General features: G+C 39.8%; 1 protein-coding gene across 4 annotated transcripts in view; it reads left to right on the forward strand.

Annotated features, from left to right (window-relative positions):
• Positions 1-14,746, forward strand: part of kiaa1549lb (KIAA1549-like b) — a 51,318-nt gene that overhangs the window by 7,484 nt on the left and 29,088 nt on the right. For 3 of the 4 annotated variants that reach the window (XM_047822689.1, XM_027160295.2, XM_047822690.1), the window contains exons 2-3: positions 5,734-6,081; positions 14,230-14,697. In XM_047822689.1, the coding sequence (XP_047678645.1) occupies positions 5,734-6,081; positions 14,230-14,697 (816 nt within the window). The remainder of the gene's footprint in view (positions 1-5,733; positions 6,082-14,229; positions 14,698-14,746) is intronic. The other variant, XM_047822691.1, reaches the window with a different exon arrangement.

The following is a 14,746-nucleotide window of genomic DNA, read 5'->3' on the forward strand; positions in this document are numbered from 1 at the left end:
TATTATTATTATTATTATTATTATTATTATTATTATTATTATTATTATTATTATTATTATTGTTGTTGTTTTTGTTGTTTTTGTTGTTTTTGTTATTATTATTTTTGTTGTTGTTGTTGTTTTTGTTATTATTATTTTTGTTGTTGTTGTTGTTGTTATTATTATTATTATTATTATTATTATTATTATTATTAATTTCCTATTAATCCCAAGAATCTGTCAAGACGTTGCATTTACTTTTTCAGAAGCACTACAGTGGATGTAGAGAAGCTTAAATTAGCCATGTGCTGCACACGGCCTCGTAGCTTCTCCTCAGTACTCGGATGCCAGCTCCTCCACCGCTAACACCCACACATACAAAAGCTGTTTCCTCCTCCATATTGAGAATAAGCACAGATTTAAGTCATACTGTAGAGCTGAGATTTTAAAACAAAGTCCAGGAGACAAGCCACGAAATTCAGCAGAGTCTGAATGTAAAATGTAGATTACAGAAATATACAAACAGTAAGACGATAGGTGAGTAACGTTGGTTTTGCTTTGTTACACAAAACTAATATATGCCTTTGTCCTTTACATCATTATGCTTGTGTGGCATTTTTGCTTGTTTGTTTATCTACAATCGTATTGTTCTTCCCTTCAGCTATGATAAAGACACGTTTCTTTCTGTTAGTTGCCTGGGTTACGTATGTACGTGTGGGCGGAGCTATCGATACAGGGGTGGGACCCGTTTGGGTTAGGGGCGTGTTTGTTTTCGTGATTTCAAATGTCAACATTGGCTTTCAAACAACGCAGACCCCACCTTTAAGTCAGGTCCGGTATTAACCTGTATCGTGGACAGAAGCATGAATGAAATCACTGCAAGTTATTTCTGGAGATATGATTTATTTCTCTTTCTCTTTTCTTTCTTTTCCTCTAGCCTTTATTTCCTTACACTTTCCCTACTGTACATCCCTCTTTATTTTTCCTCCTTCATCTCTAAAGTTACAGCATTACCTCTGACGGTTATAGAGCGCTGACACCGGAGACTCCTTCTCTAAACACATTTCTCTTGACAGAAACATATTGTGAGAAAATAGAAATAGAAAATAATAACCAAGTAATTTGGATTTTGGATTTTTATCACACTCGGTTCATTCATACGCTCATTACGGATGAGATCATTGAGTAATAAAGAATTCTTAGCTTTAAACAGGTTGCATGAACGTACAGTACCGAGCTCCGTTCAGTCACTCTTTCCTGGACGAAAGGACACAAAGCTTCAGATTCTACCGCAGTATCTGAGCTAAGCCAAAACTGTGTCATTCACTACGTCACTCTCAGCAGGGTTAGATTCATGACTTCGGCTTTATTAAACTGATCAGATGTGTTAAAGCGACTTCCTGTTTCCCAGAGCTGACTACAGAGACGCTACGTACCGAAGACTGAAGAACACTGACGTTCAGACAGTCAGATCCTTTTTTAAATGTGTGCAAAATCTGATAAATGTCCTGCCTCTGTGTGTGTGTGTGTGTGTGTGTGTGTGTGTGTGTGTGTGTGTGTGTGTGTGTGTGTGTGTGTGTGTGTGTGTTACAGATAATTGACAAGGTGTACTTCTGTAAATGAGGTCATGTGCAAAAAAATAAAGGATAAAATAACGAATGTAAAAAGCTCTGAACAAATAAACTGCATGTCTCCTCTTCACCTCATAAAGCTTATAGGATATAACAGAAAATTGGATGAGAACATAAAATAATAGTGTGTGTGTGTGTGTGTGTGTGTGTGTGTGTGTGTGTGTGTGTGTGTGTGTGTGTGTGTGTGTGTGTGTGTGTGTGTGTGTGTGGTCATGGTGTTGGACCAACTTTATCGCAATCCCGTTATTTTGCAGCTTTGTCATTACTGAGACTCACCATCCTCAAACCTATTACTGTCAAATTAATTTATACACAGTCTCTAGACATTAATCTACACTACACAGCCAAAAGTATGTGCACCCTTGACCATCACACTCATATGTGCTTGACGAACTGAAAAGGTGCACTTTTCTCTTTTTGGAAGGTTTTGACTAGAATTTGGAGCATTTGTCTGTGGTGAATTGTGTTCATTCATTCATTCATTCATTCATTCATTCATTCATTCATTCATTCACAAGAGCATTAGTGAGATCAGACACTGATGTTGGGATATCGAGGAGTCTCCAGTTTGTGAGACCAATTAACTCTATTTTTTAAATGTGTTAATTAAATATCAATAAACATTGATTTCAATACGGCGACGCTCACGAAAGCACGAGCAGCTCCTTGGAGTCTAACTGCAACGGTGCTAAAGGTTTCTTTAACAGTCTCATTCAACTGTTACCTTGTGTTATATTTCTATTTTTATGTCCTGTACATTTGCGTTATATTAAGCTTGAGTCATTGAGTTGGATCATCACTGCGGTGTAGATACAGAAAGTCATAAAGACTTTATTAGAGTCATTATTAGACTATACGATTAAAGGTGAAGTCTCCGATGTTTGAAAGCCAATGTCGACATTTGAAATCACCAAAACAAACACGCCCCTAACCCAAACGGGTCCCACCCCTGTATCGATAGCTCCGCCCACACATACGTACGTAACCCGGGCGACTAACAGAAAGAAACGTGTCTTTATCATAGCTGAAGGGAAGAACAATACGATTGTAGATAAACAAACAAGCAAAAATGCCACACAAGCATAATCATGTAAAGGACAAAGGCATATATTAGTTCTGTGTAACAAAGCAAAACCAACGTTACTCACCTATCGAGAAGGAAAAAAGCGCCTCGGCGTCTTAAGTAAAGTCGGCCACATATTCACAGGTCGGAGTTTCCCGAGTCGATAACTCCTGAGCTAAACGCTGTTACTACACAAAACGCGGTTGTAGCTGCCTCTCTACATTACTACGATAGAAAAGAGGTGTTATTTGTGTAGTAACAGCGTTTAGCTCAGGAGTTATTGACTCGGGAAACTCCAACCTGTGGATATGTGGCCAACTTCCTGCTCCTTCAGTTCTCTCCAGCGCTGGAAAGCTGATCCTATATTAACACGTCCTACTTCTTGCCTTATCGTAAGCCTTTATTCTCTTTACACCTCTCTACATACCTCTGAACACTCTCTCCGCCCATATTGACAAGCCCCGCCCCTTTCTGCTCATTGGCTACACGTTTGTTTTGATTTCTGTTTTGATTTTTGTTTATTATTCGGCCCGACTCAGTTTTCTGAAGCCTTTAAATCTAAACTCATTTTCATTTAGTTTTCATTTGACCTCTTCAGCATCCTGAGTGAACTTTAGTGAACTATTGATTGGTTTGTATTCTGGGAGCAGAAGTCTGTACTGTGGCTTTTGTAAGAGAATCTGCTTTCATATGCAACAATGGGTTCAGAATAAATAACGAAGATGATGTGGATAAAACCTCCCTTTATTTATCAGCTGATCTCTGACTGAGCAGGTTTGATAAGAAGGACATTTTTTGACAGAGTTTGTGTGCAGAAGGATTGAAGCAGGAGTCTGTGATGTGTTAGGGAACACATGAGATACTGCAGAGTGTAAGTAAACACTCCAGGGAGAAGGAAAGTGTGTCAGATCCCCACTAGCTGTATAATGGGACAAAGGGACATTGTGACCTTCACTGTTTCTAGTAAATGGCTGCTATAAACTCAGGTGTGAAACCGGAGTGAGCGACATCACACACCTCTGTCCCTCCCGCCCTGTTTTCATCACACCTCCTTCCGTCAGACTGTGAGCCAACGCTTATATCAGTACACTTCCTGTTTCCACAAAGTTGTCTGCAATATTTTTATTTAGTTGACCATAAGCTTGACCGTGTCGGTTCAATCTATGAGACAAAAATATGAGTAAGACTTTAGCCAGTGAAGACATTCGTAAACACAAGGTAATTTACATTTACAACATTTAGCACACGCCCTTATCCGGAGCGACTTACATTATCTCACTTTTGTACAATTTAGCGATTGAGGGTTAAGGGCCTTGCTCAGGGGCCCAACAGTGGCAGCTTGTACCTCTTTTCCACCAAAAAGACCCGGGTGCTGGTTCAGAGCTAGCGCTGGTGCTGGTTCAGAGTTGGTTCCACTGGCGAACCTTCTAAGAACCGGTTTGCCTTTCCGTCGGTTAGAGAGCATCACAGAGCCGAGTCTGACGTCACTGTATACGTGCCGCAGCGACAAACACAAACACATCACAATGGTGGATGTTACTTTACTGTTAATGCTCATGGCTTTGTGAACCTACATTAACACCCAAACGCGGCGAATCCAACGTGTACGTGCAGCTCTGTGTAATCTGTATAAACGGAGGTTGTGATCGAGAAAGTACATAACGTTATTTTATCATTAACACAAAAAAAAAATTGCCTTAGCATGTAGCTACCTACTATCATGTGTGCTGATAACCGATCATGTTGTGGTAAAGTAAAAGTGTATTAAACATTAGTATATTATCAAATGTGCTACCAGTAGCCCCACCCACAGCCCCGCCCACAACCCCACCCACAGCCCCACCCACAGCCCCTGACACAAGCGGTTCTTAAGTCTAGACCAGCAACGTTTTGGTGCTACTTAAAAACCACTTTTTTTGGTTCAGAGCCGGTGCTTTGGCGGTCGAAAAAGAAAGATACTGATTCTAAATTAGGCTCCAAACCAGCACTCAAACTGCCTCGGTGGAAAAGGGGCACTGGTGGACCTGGGATCGAACTCACAACCTTCCGATTGGTAGCCGAACACCTTAACCACTAGGTTACCACATGCCTCAGGTAATAATACTCTTATGGTATCCTAGTGGTTAAGGTGTTTGAAGGTCATGAGTTTGAATGCCAGGTCCACCAATCTGCCACTGGTGGGCCCCTGAGCAAGGCCCTTAACCCTCGATTGCTAAGTTGTTTATATTGAAATAAATTGTAAGTAACATTTGGAAGCCGTGGGTATCTACAGTAGCTTTAGTAAACTAAGGAGGTTCCGGTTGTTTACTTTCAATGTTTTTTTTGTCAACTGAACCTAGACTAAATCTAACCGTAGCCAAATGACCGAATCCAAAATGAAGGTCAAACACTGAGCACTGGTATGTACCTCGTTTTGCTGATTTGTTAACACAATGCCTCTTTTGTACATTATGGCGAACCCTTTGGGATTTAAACTGTTCTTTTATCTTTATTATTAAAAATGATGAGCTACGTTGTTAACGAGCTTCCGTTACCCCGACATGCCTTAGAAACGGCCTCCTGTTTATAATGTGCCAGACTTGCAAATCCTAATAAATGAATAATAAGGGCTCCCAGATATATTGTTGAGCATGTAATAAAAAGATGTGTGCTGACTGGTAAGAGAGTGTCCTGGCTAGATAGAATGATGGATAGAGGGAGAGATGGAAAGGATCGACAGATAGATGGAAAGATGAGTGAAGGCCAGACCCCTCTCAGACATCCTGCAAAGAACCTAATGGTGTCATTTATTTAAATATTGCTGTTTATTTTTCTTGAAATGACAAAATTTTATACCAGTTCTGTTCGGTCTGTTCAAAGTCTTTTAAAGGCTCTTTAAAATAATTGTGCTTTGTGTGCTTTCTATTGTTCAGCAGAGCTATAATTCCAACTGCCTGCTCCACAAAGAAACTTACAGAATATATGACAGGAAAATTAAAGCTTCTATCGTCTATAGGATTTGAACTACATTGTAAAGATGAAGTATTCCCAATATAACCATCCAAGCTTCCTTTTCCACAGATGAAAGAAATTACGAAGCGTCCGGATCGTTGGTATCGTCTCTGGACCATGGATCCCTATCCACCTCTTCTCTCCGGCCATCCGGTTTGCTTATGATCGATGACACTCCTGACTCTGTCATCCATTCTGATCCTACAAGTCAACAAAAAGACATGAGAGAGATATCTCTGTCAGCCAGAACAGCTGCGAAACCACAGCTCGCTCTTCGTTCAGGCTCCACTCTGAAGAGTCTTGTTAAGAGCACAGATCAAACTAAGCATTCACCTGAACTTTCTATTCAGAGAGCAGAGCCATCTTTTATGGTCCCTTCCTCTGCTGTGGTGCACATTAGAAACCAGTCCTTTACAGGTTCGGTGTTCAGCACACATATAATTACCAGTTTTGTCACATCTCAACCCCTATCTCATACTGTTCCTCTAGTGATGACCGCTGATGTCATGTCATCATCATTAGCAACAACATCTTTGTCAGTGTCACCTTCACCAACACTACCATCACCAATACCATCATCAACAGTGTCATCAGTGTTAACCTCCTTACAGTTACCATCATCTTCAGAAACAGAAACAAAACCAGCACATACCCATACTAACATATCTGGATCTGTTCCCATAACAACTAGAACCACTAGAACAACATATGATCGTGGAAACCTGCACAGGTATTTTCCATCTGTACCCACAGTTCCACAGAATACATCAAGTGATAGCCAAATGCAATTACATGGCTCCGGAAACATCTCATTTTCCAAAGTTGATGAAGAACCAGCTACCGCAGCTCAAGAGAAGTTGATCGGCATCAAAGCCTCTTTAAATATGAATACGTCTTTAAAAGAAAGTGAACCGGTAGCTTCGAATTCGAATCATTTGATAGTTTCTTCAACGAGTTCTTCTGAAACATATAAGAACTCATCCTCTTCAGACGTCAGATCATTTCTAAGAAGTCCAACTAAGCAAATTCCAGCTGGTTACATGAATTGGGAAGAAGCATCTGCCACTGAAAACAATACATCTCTAGGGTTATTTAATAAATATCTGAACACACAGGTCCCATCAAGAGCCAAAAGAAAATACTTAGGTGTTACATCTCTAAACACTTTTTTGAAGACCGACGTGACGACCGCGGAGTCTCGACTATCTGGTCCAACCGATGAGCCAACGTCAGTGAGCTTTCTGCAGAATTCTGTCTCCTTCTCAGAATATACAAAGCCTATAGAGGTGATTTCAGTGCTAAAATCTGCACTCACTGAGTACATTCAGAGTACAAGCCTTCTGCAAGCTAGCACTAACAGCACTCTACAAACCAATGGCATCGAACAGAGAGATAAAGGATTTTGGGATGTGCCACCCACCAACACCCCGTTAACATCATTCATGGCTCACAGAATTGACACAGTTCCTTCTGAGACAACAGAAGGAGCAGTGAACTTGTCCGAACACTTAATAACTGCCATCTTCTCCAAACAGGTGACAAATAATCTGTCGAGTACCATAACATCAGTCCTGTCGGACAGGAATCCTTTACACCCTCGAAATGGTAACATTTCCAATTTTTTAAGAACATCGGGTCCTGAAAGACATATACAAGAAACACACACATCTGCCATTGTTTCAGGATCACTGCAGACTCCTATAGAGTTAACGTCTTCCTTCATATCAGAGTTCTTGAGTTCAACTTTAAGCAAGATGTCTTCTAATTTGTCCTTTTCTCCCACACCTTCATTACTCCATTATAATATGATACAAACAACTGAAGATGATTCTGAGGCAGATTCTTCAGAGAGAAGAATTCCAACTACATCTGGAATATTTAGCAAAAGCCCTTTATTCATTTCAGCTCAAACAAGAGTACAACAAGTCACACTTGTTGATGATACCACGTCCATTGTATCATTGAAACAGACATCTGTGCCCTATATTGGTGCCCTGGGACTCAACCATACACCTCTAAGACCGACCGGAAACCTTGCTAGGAACGAGAACTCAATAAATAGTGGGTTCTATACTACTTTGTTGTCAAAGGCTACATTAGAAGCAAGTAACACAAATTCAACAGTGTCATCACCGTTATTATTCTCGGTGGCATCATCACCCTCAGATTTATCAACCACATCATCACCATCACCATTATCCTCAACGTCAGAATTATCAACATTAGAAATATCACTAGCAACATTATCAGAATTATCTCCAGCATCACCAACATCGGAAATATCACCAGCATTATCGTCATCAGAATTATCAACTGAATTATTAGTAGCTTCATCACTATCAGAATCATCACTAGAATCATCACCATCAGCATCGCAACATAAATTACCACCAGCATTTCAACCGTCATCATTATCATCACCATCCTCAGCTTTAGAATTATCGCTTTTAGCATCCTCACCGTCAGAAATACCACCAGCATCCTCACCATCAGAAATACCACCAGCATCCTCCCCATCAGAAATACCACCAGCATCCTCCCCATCAGAAATACCACCAGCATCCTCCCCATCAGAAATACCTTCAGCATCCTCCCCATCAGAAATACCACCAGCATCCTCACCATCAGAAATACCATCAGCATCCTCCCCATCAGAAATACCACCAGCATCCTCACCATCAGAAATACCACCAGCATCCTCACCATCAGAAATACCACCAGCATCCTCACCATCAGAAATACCACCAGCATCCTCCAGATCAGAAATACCACCAGCATCCTCCCCATCAGAAATACCACCAGCATCCTCACCATCAGAAATACCACCAGCATCCTCCCCATCAGAAATACCACCAGCATCCTCACCATCAGAAATACCACCAGCATCCTCACCATCAGAAATACCACCAGCATCCTCCAGATCAGAAATACCACCAGCATCCTCCCCATCAGAAATACCACCAGCATCCTCACCATCAGAAATACCACCAGCATCCTCACCATCATCAATATCAGTCTCATCACCATCAGGTCCATCGACAGCATCATCATCATCAGAATTATCACCAATATCCATATCATCAGAATCATCGTCAGATTTATCATCAGTATCAGAAATATCATCAGCTTTATTACCATCATCATTATCATCGGTATCACCATCAGATTTGTCAACAGCCTCAACACCTTTAGAATCACCATCAGCATCATCACCTACAGAATTATCTCCATTAGCATCTTCACCATCAGAAATACCGTCCTCGTCATTATCGGTGGCGTCGGGACAAGCTGAAATATCACCAGTATCATCACCAACAGAATTAATTTCAACATCATCATCGACCACATCGTCAGTATTAATAACAGAGTTCTTATCTTATTATGATTCTGTGTTAACAGAACGGTTACTGATCTCATCATCCCCATTATTACCCTCATCAGCATCACCACCGAAAGTAGCACCGATGTCATCACCATCAGAAATATCACCACTAGAATCATCACCACCATCCTCGTCATCATCATTATCGTCAGTATCATCATCATCATCATCATCATCATCATCATCATCATCATCTTTGTCATCGAAAATATCACCAGCTATGTTACCGACAGAATTAACACCAGGATCATCATCATCATCATCATCATCATCATCACAATCATCACTAGAATTATCATCATCACCAACAGAATCATCATCATCATCATCATCATCACCATCACCATCTTTCTCAGCAGCATCAGCACTTGAATTATTATCATCAACACCAGCACAAGCATCATTACTATTAGAATTATCACCAGGATCATTATTATTAGAATTATCACAAACACCATCACCACCACCAGAATTATCACCATCACCACCAACAGAATTATTACCAGGATCATCATTACCAGAATTATCACCATCATCCTCATCATCATCATCATCATCATCATCATCATCACCATCTTTGTCATCAAAAATATCACCAGCTATGTTACCAACAGAATTAACACCACGATCATCATCATCATCTCCATCATCACTAGACCTATTACTATCACCATCACCACTAGAATTATCATCATCAGCAACAGAATTATCACCAGAATTATCATCATCATCATCATCATCATCATCATCATCATCATCTTTCCCAGCAGCATCAGCACTTGAATTATTATCATCAACACCAGCACAAGCATCATTACTATTAGAATTATCACCAGGATCATTATTATTAAAATTATCACAAACGCCATCATCACCAACAGAGTTATCACCAGAATCATCATCATCATCATCATCATCATCATCATCATCATCATCATCATCATCATCATCTTCAGCAGCAGCAGCAGCAGTGCTAGAATTATCAAAACCACCAGCAGAATTATCACAGGCATCACTGCCAACAGAATTATCACTAGGATCATCACTAGAATTTTCATCATCACCACCAGAATTATCAGCAGAAATATCATCATCATCATCATCATCATCATCATCATCATCATCATCATCTTTCTCAGCAGCAGCAGTGCTAAAATTGTTACCAGGATCATCATTAGAATTATCACCATCACCACCAACAGAATTATCACCAGAATCATCATCACCAGAATTATTACCAGGATCATCATTACCAGAATTATCATCATCATCCTCATCATCCTCATCATCATCATCATCATCATCATCATCATCTTCATCATCACTAAACCTATTACTATCACCATCACCACTAGAATTATCATCACCACCACCAGAATTATCACCAGAATCATCATCATCATCATCATCATCATCATCATCATCATCTTCAGCTGCAGCAGCAGTGCTAGAATTATCAAAACCACCAACAGAATTATCACTAGGATCATCACTAGAATTTTCACCATCACCACCAGAATTATCACCATCATCATCTTTCTCAGCAGCATCAGCACTAGAATTATTATCATCATCACCACCTCCACCAGAATTATCACAAGCATCATTACTATCAGAATTATTACCAGGATCATTATTATTAGCATTATCACAAACACCATCATCACCAACAGAATTATCACCATCATCACCAACAGAATTATTACCAGGATCATCATTACCAGAATTATCACCATCATCCTCATCATCACCATCATCATCATCATCATCATCATCATCATCATCATCATCATCATCATCATCATCATCATCTTTGTCATCAAAAATATCACCATCTATGTTACTGACAGAATTAACACCAGGATCATCATCATCATCATCATCTCCATCATCACTAGACCTATTACTATCACCATCACCACTAGAATTATCATCATCACCAACAGAATTATCACCAGAATCATCACCATCATCATCACCATCATCATCTTTCTCAGCAGCATCAGCACTTGAATTATTATCATCAACACCAGCTCAGGCATCATTACTATTAGAATTATCACCAAGATCATTATTATTAGAATTATCACAAACACCATCATCACCAACAGAATTATCACCAGAATCATCATCATCATCATCATCATCATCATCATCATCATCATCATCATCATCATCTTCAGCCGCAGCAGCAGCAGTGCTAGAATTATCAAAATCACCAGCAGGATTATCACAGGCATCACTGCCAACAGAATTATCACTAGGATCATCAGTAGAATTTTCATCATCACCACCAGAATTATCAGCAGAAATATCATCATCATCATCATCATCATCATCATCATCATCATCATCATCATCTTTCCCAGCAGCATCAGCACTTGAATTATTATCAGCAACACCAGCACAAGCATCATTACTATTAGAATTATCACCAAGATCATTATTAGAATTATCAAAAACACCATCATCACCACCAGGATCATCATTACCAGAATTATCACCATCATCCTCATCATCATCATCATCATCATCATCATCATCATCATCTTTGTCATCAAAAATATCACCAGCTATGTTACCAACAAAATTAACACCAGGATCATCATTACCATCATCCTCATCATCATCATCATCATCATCATCATCATCATCATCATCATCATCATCTTTCTCAGTAGCATCAGCACTTGAATTATTATCAGCAACACCAGCACAAGCATCATTACTATTAGAATTATCACCAGGACCATTATTATTAGAATTATCACAAACACCATCACCACCACCAGAATTATCACCAGAATCATCATCACCAGAATTATCACCATCACCAACAGAATTATTACCAGGATCATCATTACCAGAATTATCACCATCATCCTCATCATCATCATCATCATCATCCTCATCATCATCATCTTTGTCATCAAAAATATCACCAGCTATGTTACCGACAGAATTAACACCAGGATCATCATCACCTCCATCATCACTAGATCTATTACTATCACCATCACCACTAGAATTATCATCATCACCAACAGAATTATCACCAGAATCATCATCATCATCATCATCATCATCATCATCTTTCCCAGCAGTATCAGCACTTGAATTATCATCAACACCAGCACAAGCATCATTACGATTAGAATTATCACCAAGATCATCATTATTAGAATTATCGCAAACACCATCATCACCAACAGAATTATCACCAGAATCATCATCATCATCATCATCATCATCATCATCTTTGTCATCATCATCGTCATCATCACCAGAATCATCATCTTCAGCTGCAGCAGCAGCAGTGCTAGAGTTATCAAAACCACCAGCAGGATTATCACAGGCATCACTGCCAACAGAATCACTAGGATCATCACTAGAATTATCAGCAGAAATATCATCATCATCATCATCATCATCATCATCATCACCATCATCATCTTTCTCAGCAGCAGCAGTGCTAAAATTTTTACCAGGATCATCACTAGAATTATCACCATCATCCTCCTCCTCCTCATCATCATCATCATCATCATCATCATCATCATCATCATCTTCATCATCAAAAATATCACCAGCTATGTTACTGACAGAATTAACACCAGGATCATCATCATCATCATCATCATCATCTCCATCATCACTAGACCTATTACTATCACCATCACCTCTAGAATTATCATCATCAGCAACAGAATTATCACCAGAATCATCATCATCATCATCATCATCATCATCATCATCATCATCATCATCTTCGTCATCAAAAATATCACCAGCTATGTTACTGACAGAATTAACACCAGGATCATCATCATCATCATCATCATCTCCATCATCACTAGACCTATTACTATCACCATCACCTCTAGAATTATCATCATCAGCAACAGAATTATCACCAGAATCATCATCATCATCATCATCATCATCATCATCATCATCATCATCATCTTTCCCAGCAGCATCAGCACTTGAATTATTATCATCAACACCAGCACAAGCATCATTACTATTAGAATTATCACCAGGATCATTATTATTAGAATTATCACAAACACCATCACCACCACCACAATTATCACCAGAATCATCATCATCATCATCATCTTCAGCTGCAGCAGCAGCAGCAGCAGTGCTAGAATTATCAAAACCACCAGCAGGATTATCACAGGCATCACTGCCAACAGAATTATCACTAGGATCATCAGTAGAATTTTCATCATCACCACCAGAATTATCAGCAGAAATATCATCATCATCATCATCATCATCATCATCATCATCACCATCATCATCTTTCTCAACAGCAGCAGTGCTAAAATTTTTACCAGGATCATCACTAGAATTATCACCATCACCACCAACAGAATTATCACCAGAATCATCATCACCAGAATTATTACCAGAATCATCATCACCAGAATTATCACCATCACCAACAGAATTATCAGCAGAAATATCATCATCATCTTTCTCAGCAGCAGCAGTGCTAAAATTTTTACCCGGATCATCACTAGAACTATCTCCAACATCATCATCAGATTTATCATCATCATCTACAGAATTATCACCCACCTCAACATCAGAATCCTCACCATCGTCTTTGGCATCAGAAGAATCATCGCTATTATTACCATCAGGATTGTTACCATCAAAAAGATCACAATCACTAACAGAATTATCACCTGCGTTACCATCGCGGTTATTACCATCTTATTACATTTCTGTGTTAACTAAACAACCGATACCTTCGAGGTCTGTACCACCATCCAGACTGATACCGACTCCATTCTCCTCGCTATCACCGTTAGCATCCTCAGCATTAACATCACCAGCAGTATCTCTATCACCAGCAAAAACATCTTCATCCTCCTCCTCAGCTTCATCTCTAATAACATCTTCAACGCCATCAGCAGCATTAACAAAATATTCGACATTATCACAGTTACCATCAGTAATAACATCTGAATCACCTTCACTGTCTTTATCTTTTATGTTAAAACCCACATTAATGTCCTCTTCATCATCTGAAGCATCGTCATATTATAACATACCAAAACGACAACCATTCATGACTGCGTCATCATCAGAGCGTTCATTGCTGTTCTCTCAGATCTCTGCACTAATCTCATCACAGGAAGTGAATAAACCTCATTTTGTTGTTACAGAGAAGTCAACGCTGGACCAGTTGATGTCGAGTCTTCCACCTTCTGTCCAGACATCTCAAGACAACAGGCTTCACGTGAAAGGAAATGACTCTGATTTACCTCTGTTACAAATGATAAGTCCTTCATTCCCCAACAAAACTGGAAACACCTCAGTCCATTTAGAACTACTACTTACCCAGGAACTACCAGCTAGCAATTTCCCTCAACTCACCACCACGACCACCACAACTGCCTCCACAACCACTACCACGACCACACAACCCACTCCGTTAACCAGCACCACATCAACAACAACCACAACTACCCTGAAGCCTCCTAGAACTATTGCACCTACTGTGGCCCTTAAATGGCCCACCTCCAGCCAGCGTATCAGGACCGGTCCACCCCGGACCACCACCACCACCACCACTACCACTCAAAGTTCTCCACTGAACTGCAACATAACCGACCGGTTGTGGGTTAAAACAGGTGAGAACCCTTTATTAATGCTTGGATGGATATTGACTTTGTTTTCTTT

The sequence above is a fragment of the Tachysurus fulvidraco genome, chromosome 13, assembly GCF_022655615.1.
Source record: "Tachysurus fulvidraco isolate hzauxx_2018 chromosome 13, HZAU_PFXX_2.0, whole genome shotgun sequence".
NCBI classification, from domain to species: Eukaryota; Metazoa; Chordata; class Actinopteri; order Siluriformes; family Bagridae; genus Tachysurus; species Tachysurus fulvidraco.